Source organism: Perissodus microlepis, chromosome 14, assembly GCF_051167445.1.
Source record: "Perissodus microlepis isolate ML-2025 ecotype Zambia chromosome 14, ASM5116744v1, whole genome shotgun sequence".
In the NCBI taxonomy this organism is placed as follows: Eukaryota; Metazoa; Chordata; class Actinopteri; order Cichliformes; family Cichlidae; genus Perissodus; species Perissodus microlepis.
In genome coordinates this window covers 24,740,304-24,757,900 of record NC_140474.1, presented here as the reverse complement: position 1 = coordinate 24,757,900, position 17,597 = coordinate 24,740,304, and the positions used below count along the sequence as shown (strand labels likewise).

Below are 17,597 nucleotides of genomic sequence, written 5' to 3'. Positions count from 1 at the left end.
AATCAATCCTTTGATTTTTCTGAAAATCGACAGTGCCCCTTATAATCCAATGGGCCTTATGTATGAATTCTGGTTGTGTTTACTGACCTTGAAACGATTTTATGTACACGGCGCTCGAAAATCTGTCAAATGTTTTAGTACGACTTTGCTAAGCTACGAACCCGGACTGCTTGATGGATTGTCGGAGCATTACGGCTACCGTAGGCAGGAGCCTCGCGGAGTGATACGTACTGTGCTTCAACATAATATTACTGTATTGTGTGTGTATAACCTCTTTATTTCTCAAAACTATTTGAGCACCACAAAAGATTTCCACCCTGACAAAATGAATTTGCCGTCATGTTATAAACACTATTCTATCATCCCGAGCTGCTCTTTTTTACAATGCGAGTGCAATAAATTGCTTTACTTTGTCTGTAAAATGATGAACATGATATATCTCACCTAAATTAACAATCTTACTCACACTCCTCTGAAGCGCAATAAACCCAAGAGTTGTCAAAACCTGAAGACTGGCAGGAACTGCATAGTTTCTCTGGGTTTGGCACAGTTGGACCCAGTTCCTCATGTTCTTAAAGAAAACAACTTTTGAAAGCCTAAAGCGGCATATGAGCCAACTATCATCCTGAGTCATAAAATCACAACTTGTTCTCATCTGCTCATCAAAAAGCTCCTCCAACAGCACCACGTAATAACATTACGTACAGCTTTAGCTATTTGTCTGATTAAAATGTTGCATTTTTTTTATTTATTAAAAAAAAGACAAGCTCAAAACTACAGTCACAATTAATAAAGTGCTTCCCTAAAGGAAAGTGGAGGAATTGAGGTAGGTGTATGTGCAAACAGACAGAAATATGTGATGGCAATAAAAAAAAATTAAATGTACAATATGACATATTTTAAAGTGTCAGAATGTAACAACTACAGCATTATGTCAATGACGTCTATGTATTGTGTTACTAAAATAAAACACCAACACCCAGGATCTGGATGGACTACAAAAACAAAAAAACAGTCACTCCTGAGAAAGCTATTTTCTACATATCGTGTATTTAACCTCTGAGCAGACCTTTGTTTTAGTCTTTACAGTAAAATCCTCTGGGGTTGCAACCTGACAAGCCTGGTATGCAGACAGTGAGCATTTCCTGGTCTGGGTGGAGTCAGTGAGGTTGCACTTGGCTGAGGGAAGTTATGTGTAGAGTAAAAGCCTTGCAGTGACCTGCTCTTTACCCGGCATATTTCAAATACCACGGATCACCTGCGTCCACATCGGTGCGCGTGTTTGCGTGCGTGTTTGTGTGTGTGTGTTTTGTTTGTTTTACCACATACTGCAGACACTTACATCAGCTGCTGACTTAGGCACTCTTTCTCTTCTCTCATGTTCTGAAGCGCCACGCTGGAATTCTTCAACTCCTCACTCAGTGCTGTTTACACAGACAGACACACAAACGCTTACTTCATCCGATGAAGATGCGGTAAAAGCTTACAAAAGTCATCCTGCATAAAGACAATCCGGGGGTATATGAGAGCGACGGAGTGGGCCGTGTTTTCTATCAGATGGTTCATTGGACTTGAGCGAAGGAGGACGGCTCACATCAAATAAAACACTGTGCAAATGTGGCATTTGTAATAATGAGGAAAAAACACAAGTGGAGGAGGAAGAACACAAAATAAAGCTCGTAGTGTATCATAAACAAGAGCTGATGTGAGAAATACACGAGGGTTGGTTAAAATAAAAAGTCATAGACACGAGCTGAACACGAGGAAGAGAGGGAGAGCCGAAAGACGGGAACGTGTTGACAGGAAAGCTGGGACTCGGGAGGTAAAACAGTGAGACGGTAGGGTAGCCTGTGTTGTTGTGTGTCTGACGCAAAGTAGCTGCTGTATTGCTGCTGCTTCTTTCCTTCACTGCCACCTTGGTGGTTTGATACAGCATGTAGACAAAACCAAATCACTAGATTAAAAAAATAAAACAAGAATAAAATAGCAGAGAAACGTGAATCTTGAAAGGATCTTTAAACAAAGGCTTAATCTAGATGCGTGCTGCACAGGTATGGGGGGCAATCATTATTCTGACGGTTTCCAGGCCACTGAATACATGTATTAAAAACGGACATGGAGGAAATGGCTGACTGAGATATTTAGACTTTATGTCAGGCCAACAGCTTGTAACACTGCAGCGCAGGACTTCTTTCTCCATGCAAGAGTGGCTCTCATGCAAGAGAAAAGCACTTATGCTTCGAGTCTGAATAGTGCATAACATGCCACTGTTTTCACTGGAAAAACCCTGTGCATGTAGCTGTCATAAGTGTAAATATTTGCATACCAGCCCTCGTCTTCAGCTAAATATGTATAAAATGACAAAGGCTTGCAATCATAAATTGCATAATCAGCAAGCACGGGCATGTACAGCTGCCAGTGGAAGTGGGCCACCGGTGTTTATCGATGATGGTTCTGCTGATAGAAGCAGCAGGATGAACTGTAAAGTGTATAGAGCAATACTCTCAGCTCATATTCAGAGAAATGCTACAAAACTGATCAGACTCAGTTTCACGGTGCAAATGGATAATGATCCAAAGCGTGCCGCAAAAGCAACCCGAGAATTTCTCGACGCAAAGACGGGATATTCTTCATTGGCCAAGTCAGTCATTTTATCTCCCGATAGCGCATGTTTTTGAATTACCGAAGACAAAACTGAACGCAGAGAGACACCCAAACAAGCAGTAACTGGAGGCGGCTGAAGTAAAGGCCTGGCAGAGCATCTCAAGGGAGGAAACACAGCATTTGATGATCATGAGTTCACGACTTTAAGGAGTAATTGACTGTAAAAGACTTCCATAAAACTGTCAAAAATGATCTTTATATTTAAAGTAATGTTAGGTTGTCTAAACTAATACAAACTGCTTGTCAGTCAATTGTCCATTTATTCAAAACTACAAAAGAAGTGTTACTGTACAAAAACTTTGGGACTTAACTGTAGATTTTTAATGCTTTTTTCACCAAGTTAAACTGAGGACTATTAGCATGAACTACTGTTAGGTTCTGTGGCTCTGCAATAATCAATCCCGGTGGAAATAAAAGCATAAACTGAAATTTTATGGTTGTCTAGAAACATGAATTCTGATATTTGTCAGATAACTATGATAAAAAAGCTTATATTGTTATTTCTTTTGTGGTGTGTGGCTATTTATTGTTAACAATGAGAGTCACCTTTAAAGCAAACCTAATTTAATATTAGGAAATTTAGTACATTACATAAGTACTACATATTCAAAAATTTAAAAATGAAAAAGCAACTCCTGCAGGTTGTAATGACTGCTGCAGTATGAAGAAATGTGTAGAAACATAATTGAGTTCAAGTTATTTATGATGTTTTGAAATCATGCCGGAGAAGTGGAGCTTTACAGCATTTTTGTTGCGTTGCCACATAATGCGTTGTTACGGCAGGGCATCGTGGCTGCAGGCCTGGAGAGCTCTCAAACCGATCCAGCAATGTCAGCCTGACATTCTCCTGCTCCCGTCTTTGTTTTCTTTGCTCTCTCCCTCTCTTGTTTTCTTTCTTTTCACTCTTCCCTTCACTGTCTCTCTTCTCTTAGTCTTTTTTTTTCATCCAGCTTCCTCTCTTTCTGTGTCTCAGTTTTCTCCCTCTCACCCTTTTCTCTTTGTTTCTTATCTTGGCTCTAACTTCCATTCCCCCTTTCTTTCGCTCGCTCTTTCAGCAGGAAAAGGGGAGTGTAGGAGGTCCTTCTCCAACTGGCAATACACTGATAATTGCTTTCCGGTCACTGTGACATGACAAGGTCTGCCAGGGTAAAGCGGCACAGCTACACGCTCAGAAAGACGGGCGCGCGCACACACACAGCAAAGGCAAGAAGTGCGTGCGTGAAAAGCAGCGAACACACAGAAACACGAGCCCCGGCAAAAGGCTCGCACAGAAAGACTCGCAAATAAACACTGCAGCAGCAGTCGTGTCCAAACAGCAATAGCTATATAAATACTTGATGGAGCAGAAAGGTTTTGCGATGACAGCGAACCAGCTGGTCGGACTTTCTCCGCAGCCCTTCTATTGTGTCCTCGCTGCTAACAAAAAGACACACACAGTGTAACAAGGTGGCTGCAAAAATTACAGCAACTTACCAGCTGGCCACAGATATTTTAGAATAGTCTCGCTGTATTGTCACTGGGGTAGTACTTTGTGCTGTGCTGCAGTCACAGAACATTTTATTTACTCTATAATACACCACAGAGCAGTACATGACTGCTTTTGAACTTCTTTCCTTTGACATATTGACCAGTTATGTGGGCTGGATCGATTGTTTGGTTGATATGTTCTCATCTGACCACATCCTTCCAGATTGGACGATCATTGATGTTCTGTTTAGGGAGAAAAGCATTTGTTTTGTTATTTTTGGCAAAGGGAGGACGAGACAACATGTGAGAACTCCTCAGTCCTCAGCAACTTTGGACTCGCCCAACCTAACGCAAACTGCCAGGTCCAGTGTATTTAGTGTTTATGTGTTCTCAACATTTGCTTGGCTGCAAACAACAATGTCAAAGAAGTCGTTAATGTGGCTCCATTCTGTTAAGTAAGATGGCCAACTTTGCGGTATTGCATATAACAGCTCAACAACCAACAAGGAAGAGCATCCAAGAGCAGTGAACTAACTTGTCTTTGTTAGGCTGTGTTTAGGGCTTGAGGCTTGAGTGTCAACATGATGGAATTGGAATATGTCAATATGTTAGGTTTAATTATAGGTTTAGATGACATTTGCATCCAGCTACAGCTTCTGTGAGCAGCAGCAGCTCCACCCTTAGACCAAGCTGGATCTGAAGCCTCTTCTGATTTAAATGGAAAAATGATATCATGATTTTGTTTTTCCCCCTGGGACATGAGGCCTGTTAACATTACGCTCAACTGTCCTGTTCAGATCAACAGCTGATATATTTCTAATTTCAGAAAATTGCATCAATATTGGCAGGTGGGCACGGGTCACTTCGGAGTCTGCTGCTAACATTTAAGTATAAAGTGATGAGGTCAAATCATTCAGTGAGCGTATACTGGCTTTTTATACCTAATTATTATTCATTTGCTGTAATTCAGCTGACCAAGATTTTCTTTGAGTGAGTACAGCTCTGCAAATAATTCAAACCCAATACCAGGGGAGATCAGAAATTCAATCCAGAAAACACAAGAACTCTTATGACCACAAACACAACCCTATGAACTCAAAGCACTCTAAAAACACCAAGAATAAGATTTACTCCATGGAGGGAAAAATATGTTACAGGACAAAAAACAAAGCTACAGTTTGACTAATCTAACTGCAGAATAAACTGATGTGGTAAATCACTGAGAGAGTGCAGGGGCTAAACTAAAACTTTGATGTTTTATTTATGATGTTTTTATGGCAATATGATGATTTCAGTTTGCTTTGTGGGTCATAGGGCATCGTATGCACGTTACCCACATCTCTCCATGCCACATGACATATTGCTTGATTATGGTTTTTTGAAATTAGTCTCCCAAGGCCGAGTATATTGTTGTGAACTTTGAAAACAATCCATAAAAAAATGTGGGCAATATAGTAAGTTTTAACTGATTTAGACATTTGTTGTGATCTTGACCTGGAAGCGATTTTCACCAAAATTAAAACAGCAATTTGACAAATGATATCTTAAAATGCTCGACTGCTAACAAACAGGCAGACAAGCAACCAAACGAAACCGATTGCATGTCCGCTCCCTTCAGAGGGAGATAAAAGGGGGGGTTCACACTAAGGATGTGTCAAACTACAGATTATCTTTGGCAAAGCATCAACATCTTTTACATGTGATTTACAACTGCTTTTGCAAACACGCAGCAACTGCCGCAGCCTGAGGCTAAAGCTGTGGATGGACTGAAACAAGCAACGCCACTAATAACTCTAGCCGACTCCCATAACGTAGCTAGGTTACAGTAACCTACACTACAGGAGTCAAGGCAACATTAAGATCCTGCAAAATTGGAGCTACCTTTACAGTTACACAAGCACACACTGGAACTTTTACACGCTGGAGTCTACATTACTATAACATCACATTCTCAAGCATACCACATGCATTTTTGTGTGTCTGCCTAGTTTATTATGCATAATAAAAGCATACCACCTTCTGAACCACAGCAGCTTCAGGGGAAAAAAATCTGATGTAAGTGCTGCACAGCAGACCCCTGAAGGAGTTTACTGTTCCTACCTCGAAATTATTTTTACCTAACTAGAACACCAAGGAGCGCACTACACATTCTCAGAGAAAGTAAGTGCTATGAAGCGAAAATTGCTCAGTAATAACGGCTTATTACTGCATTGCAGTTGTCTTTTAGAAACCAGCTATACCTGAATACCTCCCTACAGGAATTCATAAACTTTTAGCTGATTATACCCTAATACAATTCTTATCCATGTTTACATTAAAATGCTTTGGAGCGACTGAGAAATGGAAACAGACAGATGTGGAGGCAGTATTTGCTAAGCTGTGTGAACATATATTTGATGTTTTTATATTCCTCCTATCAGTATCAACTCACACATGTAGAAAGTTGGCTCCCAGGGAAATAGATACTATAGAGTGTTGGGATGGCCCACGGTGTTGGCAGATATATGTGGTTCACGGATCGGTCACACACACCCGCACACACGCTCACAAGCACGCACGCACATTTGTGTGGCTTTAGTCACGCTTAGTCACATGACACTCGAGTCTGTTTCCACCAAAATCCCACACATTCAAACCTCTGGGTCCATCGCCTCTAACTGTCAAGTCATACAAGTCAACTGCTGACATTTGCACAAAAGTAAAGTTGGATTAATCGCGTCTTCATCTTCCTCCAATCTCACTGTGTGTCTCTATCTTGCTTTCTCTGTAAAATTCCACACCCCTCAAGGCTTCTCCTCCCTCCTCTCCTCCACCGAACCATAAACCACATTTATCTATTCACATTGGGCAACCTCCTTATGTTTCCCTCTGCTCCTTCTTCCCCACCTCACCTGCTCCGCTCGTCTGCTGTTCGGCGCTAACCACAGAATGCTGACAGACAAGTAGCACAGTTTAAAAGCCGACAAACGCCCATATCAGTTTGCAGTTGCATTCAGGTGACTGGCAAAGGGTTTGTGGTTCAGTTTTGAAATTACAGTAATTGTATCACAGTAGGGCTAAAAACATGTCACTGATTAACCAGCTGGTGTTGGAACGAGCCAGAACTAGCTGAATAATTATGGGATTTTTGCTTGTCAATCAAACGTTGCAGATAAAGATGTTAAAAGCCTTTCTTATGCACATTATCAGCTTGACTATAATGCGCAGCATGGTAACCTATTTTGAGCTTTCGTAACAAGACACAAAAGACACAATACTAGTCTTAAATTTAAACTACACAAAACCAAAACATACAGCAACTGGTGAACTTTAGTCACTAAACTGAACCGACACTCATATGTATAACTACCCCCCCCCCATACCAGTTGCTGATTTGTTGCTGGCTGTCTGTGAAATCGATTGCTGAAGTCGCAGTCATACAGGTCTAGAGACCAGTTGGGCATCCCCTGACGACCACTGGCTGCTTGGAGAAATAGTGTTGCCAATTACTGGTACAGCAACTACTTTCAATTCAGTTTTATTTATATAGCGCCAAATCACCACAACAGTTGCCTCAAGCCACTTTATTTGATAAGTTAAGAGAAAACACCAACAATCAGATGACCCCTTATGAGAAAGCACTTGGTGACAGTGGGAAGAAAAACCTCCCTTTTTTACAGCAAGAACCATCCGGCAGTACAAGACTCAGGGAGGGGGAGCCATCTGATATCATTGGTTGGGGGTGAGGGAAGGGAGGGAGGGAAATTGCTTTTAAAGTGGTATACAGCGCTTCCTGCTTTACTAGCAGGCTGCTCGTACTTTTTGTAGAAGAACACACTTCTCGCCAAGCAGTAGTGAAACTATGAAAAGTGGCCCTGAAGTGGATGAATGTTTGCCTTTAAAGTAAAAGGCAACCAACACGTTTCAAAAGGCGCAACTTTACTTTGAAGGCAAATGTAGTAGTTTCACTACTGCTTGGTGGCTAATTTTCAAGTTCGCGTCTTCCATCCAAACTTCCATCCAAACTACTGTGGACTATGCAGTAATATGCTTTCGACCAAAACAAACACAAGGACGTTTTTGGTGCAGCACCTTCTTTGCAGCTGATTTCACATGACGACATTCAACAGCCTCCAGCAACCAGCTAGTAAATACGCATGTCTTTGCCTAGCAAACAAAGTTTCCCTGGGAGGGGCCGGCCCGTCTGTAAGCCTGTGTACAAAGTATAAAATTGCAGCATTGGTATATTCAGAAACCCAGATGCCGAATTGTTTTTAAAGATGAGAAAAACAAATAGAGAATGCCTCGTCGACATTAGGTTTCTATGTTTGTTTTACAGAAGATTTGCTTTCATTGAACATATGTACTGTGTATACGAGCCCACATGGGGGTGTTTGTGTCTCAGTGCGTGCATTCTTCAGTGTGTAGTTTATTATATCCGTTGGTTCGTGCAGCAGCTGTTTTCACGAACACGTCACTGAGCAAACACACTCACACGACATCAATACAGACAGTAGACCACTTTCTTTGACTTCCTGCATCAACCCCTTCTCTCTTTTTTCTCTCCGCTATAAACACACACATACACGCTTACACTTCGCAGCTGTTTGGAACGTGCAGCACAGAGAAAACGACCCACCCATGAGGTGAGCCGGAGGTTAACTCTCCTTCAGGCATTTACTGTCAGTGCAGAACACACACAAAACCAGTGTTGGGTAAGTTACTTTAAATTAGTAACTTAGTTACATTACTAGTTACTTCTATCAAAAGTAACTCAGTTACTTCAAGTTACTCGTTACTTTCAGAGTAACTAGTTACTAGGGAAAGTAACTTTGGTTTTACTCAGAATTCTCTTGTTAATGTGTTGCTTCTGTAACTGGATACCCAGCAAGATTGCCAGTCTTCTAGCTTTCTTACTTGCCACAAGTGCACTGTGCCACCTATAGAAAGGAAAAAATAGTGTGCACATTTCCACGAGAGAAATCCCACACCTGATTCTATCCTAGCCTGCTTTTTACATCCAACACAAAAACTGCAGTCGTGGTGCTTTCGATTGTACTAGGAACTCGGAAATTCTGCCTTCTGAATAGGAAGATGTAGGTAACACCAGACTGCAGATGAGCTGCGTACAGAGCTGGACTGGGACAAAAAAATCATCCCGGGCATTTTGACTAGAGACCGGCCCACCATTATAGGAAAAATCATAAAGCCTTTGAATGAAAACAAACACTGTTGTGACAGTGATGTACACTGTTCTGATGGTATATATGTATCAATCTATCAATTGTTTGTTGTAAGACTCAGATAATTATTTTTTTAAAAGTGAGACATTTTAAATGAGAATAAGAAAGTATTTCCTTGTGCCCCCCTTTCCCTTTTAATGCCCTACATGGACCCCTGGCAACACTTTGCTAGATCCGCCCCTGCACAGTTACCAGCTGTCAGCTACTTAGAAAAGGATCCTGGTGTTATTTGTCTCTCAGAAACAGTTCATAACTTCCCTTCAACTCATTCATGTCACCTAAAAGGTAAACCTGTTTCTCCATCACAGCTCTGATGATTCAGTAAGGACATCTCCTGGTTTCATCTTCATGTTTCCCTCTCATCACATAACCAAACCGACATCATGACCAGCAGCTTTACAGCTGTGGCTCCAGCAAACATCAGCTGATACTAGAAATTAATATTAAATACATTCTAACAACAGCTGATCAAGCTTAAAAGTGCTGCTGTTGTTTAGCGCGACCTCCGCTGGTTTCCTCTTTCTGGCGCAAAGTGGGCGATAAATAAACGAGAGAGAAAAGCCAATCAGCTGATCATTGATCAGTTTCATGATTGAAGTAGAAACAGGAGAGGGAGGGTGAGAGGATGAGAGAAGAAGAGGCAGCTGTGCAGCAAAGACACAGAATAACTCCAGCTTTGTGTCTTTTTCATTGTAGCTGAAGTCCGGGACAAACTGTGTTCCTTTTCACCTCAATACGAAACGCGTAACATTTTCTCTGAATACGAGACAATTCCGTTTTTTACGGGACGGTTGGCAACTCTAATAATTAACCTTATGAACAAAATAAAGTTCAACATCAGTAACATCATAGCACCCACCCAGCTGTATAGAAACTCCGTCATGCTAGCTAGCACGCAATACGAAAAAGTCAGCATAACGAAAATAAACTCCAACTAAACTTGGTTTATATCTGACCCAGATAGACTGCAGGTCATAACTTCTTACCTGAAGTTCAGTTCACCTGACACTCTCGGACCAGCGGCCGCTTCGGGTCTCTCCTCTTGCCTCCCTTTTCGTTCATCCACCTGCTGGCTTCCACCACTTGCTAATGTTATTGAATCTGTGGAAGCTCCGCGACAGCCACCACACGAAGTAACGAATAACGAGCCTATTTAAATCCCAGTAACGAGTAACGCGTTCCCGGTTTTGGCATAATAACTAGTTACCGTGCTCGTTACCACAATAATAACGTAGTTACTGTAACGCGTTACTTAATAACGCGTTAGTCCCAACACTGCACAAAACGCACAAACACATGCCTGCCTGCAGTCTTGCTTACATCTATTTAAATTTTATCGTAGGAGGTTCATCAGTTTACAGACTTTAGGCACATGAACCCATAAAGACGTCCACACACATTTCATCCTGTCTAACCTCTCTTTAAAGATTGTTAGAGTTTGTGTATTAACTATAAACACACAGACACGCACACATATTGCGATCCATTCATTGTGGGAGCTGCTCTCAGAACTAAAAGAGTCGGCACAGTTAAACTAATATTTATTCCTGTTGAGAGATTATTTACTCAACTCTTTCTGCCTCTTTCATGTCCACTTTAGCACTCTACAAAAACACATGCTCTGCTTTACAGTGCTGTAAATGACTCTCATACATATAAACCTTTGTTTCTCTTACACTCCTTTGAACTAGTGTGTGTGTGTGTGTGTTGTGTGTGTGCACGCACAGTCTGTATTACCTGAGTACACCTGTGTGTTGTGCTGCATTATCTGAGACCTGAAGGCCCGCCAGGCCCTTGTCAGTTGGCTGAGGAAACCCCGTACATCTGTGAGCGCGCTGCCAGAGGAGCGGAGCAAAGACAGAGTTGCTCGCAGGGCCTGATGCTGCCGCACACAAGCACCTCTGAAACACACGCTTCTGGTGTGAAAACCAGATGTAATATTTTTGAAAGAAAACTGTAAAAGAAAATATCAATTACACATTATGTAAACATTAATTTTAATTGAAAATAGTATAAAACAGCAAAACAAATATTGAAACTAAGAAATTCTAGTTTAATTTTTAAAGTGTTTAAAACAGCTATTCAGATGCCTTTAAACATTGGGGTGATGTCTTAGAGGCAAAGTTAAAGTGATGTTAGTCCATTATTAGCAACTTTGTCTGTTCCAGTTCAGTAAGAGATCTTAGCTAAATCTTCTTCTCTCATTCATCTGATATTCCTAACAATACTGTATGCTATCAATTACTAGAAACCTTCTACACTTGCTCCAGGGAGATACAATTTAGGCTGACTGTAGGGATTTAAAAAAAAGATACTAATCAATACTAAAAATTGCTATTATACAAGACACTCAATTGCAGCAGTATCAATAACAATAGTACCATTTTCACCCCCTCTAGTTGGTACACTGCTAACGACACTTACCAACACTTTACGAGGAACTTAGAGAGGTCAGTAAAGCTCACACCAAATGTTAACCTGGCCGGTGCTGCCTAGCTCCCACTAAGAGCTAGGCAGCACATGTGGGCACATGTGGGCATTGTTAATTTGATAGGATAAAACAATAATTTGTGTGAAAAAAAGAGCTACGTTTATCTTAAAGTGTCATGTGAAATGGAGCGTGTGACAGGCAGAAAGTGGACCCAGAGTGCAGGACTCAGCAGACAGAGATAAACTTAGAATTGCAGCTTTTTTGCTGGTAAAATATCATGAAAACAAAAGCAAAAGTATAACAGGGCTGGCAGTCTGTCTGGAAACTAGAAAGACAGAAGCTACACCCATAACAAGTGAGGACACGACAAAGAATAGAAGGAGATGCAGACAATATATACAGAAAGGAGGAAATCGAGGCAGAGTGCAAATAGATTTCTCCTAAATTTTGACTCACGGACTGAACATTGCTTAAATTCTTTGGTCTCGCTTTGCCACTACAGATGTAGGCAATGTAGGGCAGGTAATAAATTAGTAGGAAAATAATGGAGAAACGTAAAAGTTTCAAAAATCAGAAGCTAAATAAATGACAGCAGGCGACTGAGGATAAAAACCACAAAAAAACAAAGTGTCTTTTGGTGTTCTGCCTTCTTCCTCACCAAAATCTCTCTCACTCTTAAAGAAATATGTTCAGACGAAAAGCACTTTGAGAAACATGAAAGATCACTAGCCCTCACTCGCATCTGCATACGGATACAAACACACACATGCGCACACAAACTCAGGCAGACACACAGACCAATGTAAAGCATGGAAAACTAGAGCCCGCTTTTGTGGGTGAGAGGACGCCGAACAGTTTCCTATTTTCCTGCATACTCATAGATGTGGAAGCACACAATCCAGACACAGGAACACACATGGAGGCGCACACAGGTAGACATACACAGTAACAAGCTAACGTTATGAGCATGGCTGGGTTTTACGAGCAATATGATAGGACTGTTTTTGAGAGCTCTGCAGGGCTGAGTGGTTGTTTTTGCTTATTTGGGGTTTGTGGTTTAAGGTGATAAAAAAATGAACAGAGTCTCTGACGAAACGAGACAAGACGGGACGAGAGGGCAGACCTTGAGCTGGTCTGCAGTGCCTCAGAGTGTGCATGTGTGCGTGCAGGGTGAGGGGAGTACGGCCATGCTTGTCACGAGAGCCAGTTTTATAATGTCAGATGATATAAATCACGAAGCTGACAGGACCGAATGGAGGAACAGATATGGGCCAGCTCTGTCATTGGTGATAAGTCCTAAAACAGTGGAAAAATTGAGACTCAGAGAAAGAGACTGCACATGTTCGTTCCCCATACTGGTTTACTAATTTAGCAGCTTTCGGTGTTTCTCATATCCTTTCTCCCACTCTCTACCTCTTCACCTCTTTCATCTGCTTCTGTCCTGGTATTAGCTGCTCATGTCTTTTCCATCCTCTTTTTCTATTTCCTGGAATTAACCACTGGGTCAACTGAATTAACCTTCTCTCTTCTGTTTTCCCACTCTCTATTTTATTGTCCTCCTGCTATCATCTCACACAGTTGTTTCCCATCTGCCCTGGACTTCCCTGTCATGTATTTTGTCCAGAACTAAACAGCCAAGCTGGGTGGCGCACACCAACAGGATGAAAATGAAACTTTCAAGCTGTTTTTGGCTTCTTTACAAAATCCTTAACACATAACCGTATTCCCCCATGTGCATGCCATTTTACTTTTTCCTGGTCATAAATTTACCTGTGAATTTCAACTTGCTGCTTCTCTTTCCCAAGTATCTGCTCTGTCTCCTCTTTCTTGGCAGCTGTTATTGCCAGTCTGTAGAGGAAGAAGAAAAAGTACAGAATAACAGAAAATCTGTCATTTTAATGAGACTTCCCTGAAAAATGTTCCCATTCAAGTAGTGATCGATGGCAACAATTATTGTGACTATGTGCAATGAACTTATTGGTGTATTATTGCTGTCTTCAAAAAGACTGTGCACCAAGATCGCAATAAAATTACAATAAAATGCCAGTCTGCTATCAGTTTGTAACTGCATGGGGTCAAGTTCGCAATTATATGTAACTTGTTGATGATTCATGGTTAACTGAGATAAGTAAGAAAACTTGCAATTCTGTTGGTGTTAACATACACAGAAATTCACATGTAAACTGAAACTCAGACTATCTTCTCACACTCAGAGCCTCGTAGACTTAAACAAAAATTCCTTCACAATAGTAACAAAGTTGCTGCAGGATAATGATTTAACTGCAAAATGTCATAGGGGATTGGCAACCTTCATTTTATCTAAAAATACAAACAAAACACAACCAGTTGTCATCTAGTTGAATCAAGTACCTTATTAAAAAGAGGAACTGCACATGAATTGTGCTCAGTGGTACACACTGGCTCAAACTGAGTGCAATCTGATGTGTTAGAAATCTGCCTCTGTAGGTATAGTATTGTGTGTCACAATAGTAAGCAGACCGATTGCCTCCCACCAGACAACCTGTGCAATAGCCTTGCGATCAAAAGTGGTTGTCCAGAGGTTGAGGGTGTTGCAACCTCAATCTGCAACTACTTGCAATCGGTCTCCAACAGCAATAAGTCGCAGGTACTCACAAGCAGGTTCCTGTCCTACTTTTACTCAAATTGTGACAGAGCCATTAACAGTGAAGTGAAAGTAGGCCATATCATATACAGAAATACGACCAAGGGACAGTTGGATTAGATGAAATATTATCCCATGAGGAACTTCTAACCACAGCTCCAGGTGTGTTTTTGGTGTGATCATGGTGATTCATCTAATTACCTCCCAAGAATTCTTTAAAAATGACTGACTACAAGTGCCTTTCATGCATAAACTTCCAGCAGCTTTGGTTTACCTCTTGGTCAGTGTCCTGTGTCTCTGTAGGTGGAGCTGGCCTGTGCTAGGATGCGAGTTTGTGGTTGTCTGTGTCTCTATTTTAGCCGTGGCAACGCTCCCAGTGTGGCCTGTGAGAATGGATGGATGAACGGCTGTGATAGACAGTAACAGCGTCAAACAAAGGCAGCATCCATCTCCTTTTAAAGTGAGAAGAGCCACTTCATTAATGGCTTACAACTATAAATTACTGATGACATGGAGATGGGATCAATCAGGACATGAGAGTAGATGACATTGTGTACTTTTCTACAGGTGAGCTGTCACGCACAAGTTTGTAAGCTGCCATCTAATAATTTTTGGATTATTAGCAACAGTCCTGTGAGGTATAACCCAGCTGTTGGGACTTGTTTATTTTACTGAGTAAGAGGCTGATTGTTTACTGATCAAAAATATGTCCCTGTCATTTTACATTATGTAAAGTCTTCTATTTCACAGTATTAAGGTAAAATGCTAACACATTTTACTGAACAATAAGCTGCTGCAGACAGATATTAGCCAAGGTTAAAAGCATTTGCTGCAGGGCGTCGCTTATACCTTCACTTATAATGCATACCTATACACATGCATAGATATCTATCAAAGTGTAAGATGAAATGTGTAAACGTAACATTTGCAAGAACTTGCCAAAGTATGTGCATATGTGGATACCCGTTCTTTAGCTGAAGCAGGTACTCAGTGAACGCACTGTGCTGAGTGGAATGAATAGTTTTACACGTCTAACAACGGCTGCACTTGAACAACTTTGTATTTACACATTAAAAAAATAAAAAATAAAAAAAAAACAACAAAAAAATCTGCTGTGTTATCAGTAATGCTTCCACAGTTTGGTTAAAAAAAAAAGACACGAGGAAGCTAAAGGTTATGATATGTTCTCGACTACTCCTGAACACGTCTCTCATCGTACATTTCCCAGACAGAAGCAATCAAATCTGACATGTTTCTGTAATCAACCCAAATCAGAGACCCATAATGAGTGAGACTGTGTGACCTGGACAGTTAGGAAGCAGGAACAAAACATCCCGTTCTTTCCTAAAACACCGCAAATAACCACTGAGAGCAGGAAGAATAAACATAATAAGCACTCAGAGTTATGCATGGCAGACTAGACAAAACCAGACAGACAATAATCATGAAGCTTAATCAAGAAGTGCAATTTGAGCGACATGTTATGAACTCGGCAGGGGATTTTTCTACTCTAGAAACAAAGGTGAAGTAAGCTGTTTAGAGACCCTGTGCAAAGAAAATCTCTGGGAAGAGATGAATTTATACATCAACATTATCTTTGTTTACGGGACATTTACCGCTATTAGAAGTAAAAATAAGCAACTACATACTGCCCAGTATGTGTTTTACAGTAATATAATGACCTTTACTTGCTTTATTGTTTATTACCAAGCTATGGGTGTGGTAATGGGAAAGAGTGAGTGCTATTGATAATATACAGGCACGCAGGGTCAAACTTTGAGCAGTGCATCATGAAAGGCGAACCCCACCCAATTTATTTGGACAACCTTTGAATTATACACTTATAGTGAGTAATGCATAATACAGTAATAATAGGCCCTAATCCTCTTCCATGCTTTTGTGCTTTGGTGGGAAAATTTTCTTTATGAGGGGAACTAGATGAGAAAGAAACGTCAATACTCATGGTTCTCTAAGTGGTGAAATGGAGTAACACATAGAAGAAGAAAAAAGAAAAATGATAATGATCTCTCCTTATTAAAATGTCATATGTTATGAGGTATGCTGTACGTGGACTGTCTGATATCTGTGGTGGAGACTGATCTGAAATATATCAAACTCTGTAAGTAATTTACATGACCTGTGAATTGTTAGCCCTACATGTGCTTGTGCCTATGTGCTGTACATATTGCACAGATTGGCCCAGGATAACACCCCTGTGACAGCAAACACACGAAAATGTTTGTTTATTGTGTTTTGCTTAACAAAATCAGAGCCCAGTTCCTTGTATACACACTTACTTGGCCAATAAAGCCGATTCTGATTCTGATCAAAAAGGCAATCAGTTATCACCTAACTGAAAGCTCATGTTTTGCTCGCACAATTAAACCAGCTCTGGTTCTCTGGTGTAACATATCTGCTTAAAATTCTTCAAGTAAAAGCTAACTGTTCTCTCGATGTGTGAGAATAGATGAAGCTATGCATGTTTCTTCCAGTGTGTGTGTGTGTGTGTGTGTGTGTGCATGTGTGTGTGTTTGAAGAAGAAGAAGCAGTGTTTAATTCTGAGACAGTGTTTACAAGTAAATAAGTATGCGTGTGACTGTGGCTTAGCCAGCGTGTTGCGTGTGTATGTGTGATTGTGTGAGTTAGCCGTTTCCTTGAGCATTTTAGCCCGTCTGTTTGTATGTGTGCCACTTTCTGACCAAGTCTGTGATCCTTTCTATATAAAATGTGTATATTTATGCCTGCGTGCCTTTGCTCTTGGAGTGATGGCAGCCCAGACTCCCACTGTTCACCCATCTGTCTCCAGTAGTCCCAAAGCGAGATCAGAATGAACGGTGCCTCAAGAAGTGTGTGTGTGTGTGTCCCAATTTTGCCTGTGTGTACAAATTTGTGAGTGCATGCGTGAGCTCCAGCTCCTGTTCCCAAGGCAGTAGCTGTCAGTGGAATAACTAGGTAGTACCAGCGAGTGCGTGGCGGATTAGAGTACCCCAAACCGGCAGACTAAATCAAGCGCATCATCGAGACGTGTCACGCACACTCACAGGACACGCCAAACACAGTCAGTCAGCCACACACATCAACAATGTTGATCTCAGCCGCGGCGTTACCGTGTCCAACCAAATCAAATGTTTTCCGTTTTGGGGCATGTATGTGTCAGACAGTTTACAAGTTTGCGCTCCTCTGTGTTTTT

General features: G+C 41.1%; 1 protein-coding gene across 1 annotated transcript in view; it reads right to left on the bottom strand.

Moving 5' to 3' along the window:
* The window catches only part of lekr1 (Leucine-, glutamate- and lysine-rich protein 1), a 91,597-nt gene that overhangs the window by 35,978 nt on the left and 38,022 nt on the right, over window positions 1–17,597 (bottom strand). The window contains exons 4-6 of the mRNA XM_084949892.1: window positions 13,555–13,632; window positions 11,091–11,254; window positions 1,343–1,424 (exon numbers count right to left, since the gene is read on the bottom strand). Coding sequence (XP_084806018.1) covers window positions 1,343–1,424; window positions 11,091–11,254; window positions 13,555–13,632 — 324 coding nt within the window. The remainder of the gene's footprint in view (window positions 1–1,342; window positions 1,425–11,090; window positions 11,255–13,554; window positions 13,633–17,597) is intronic.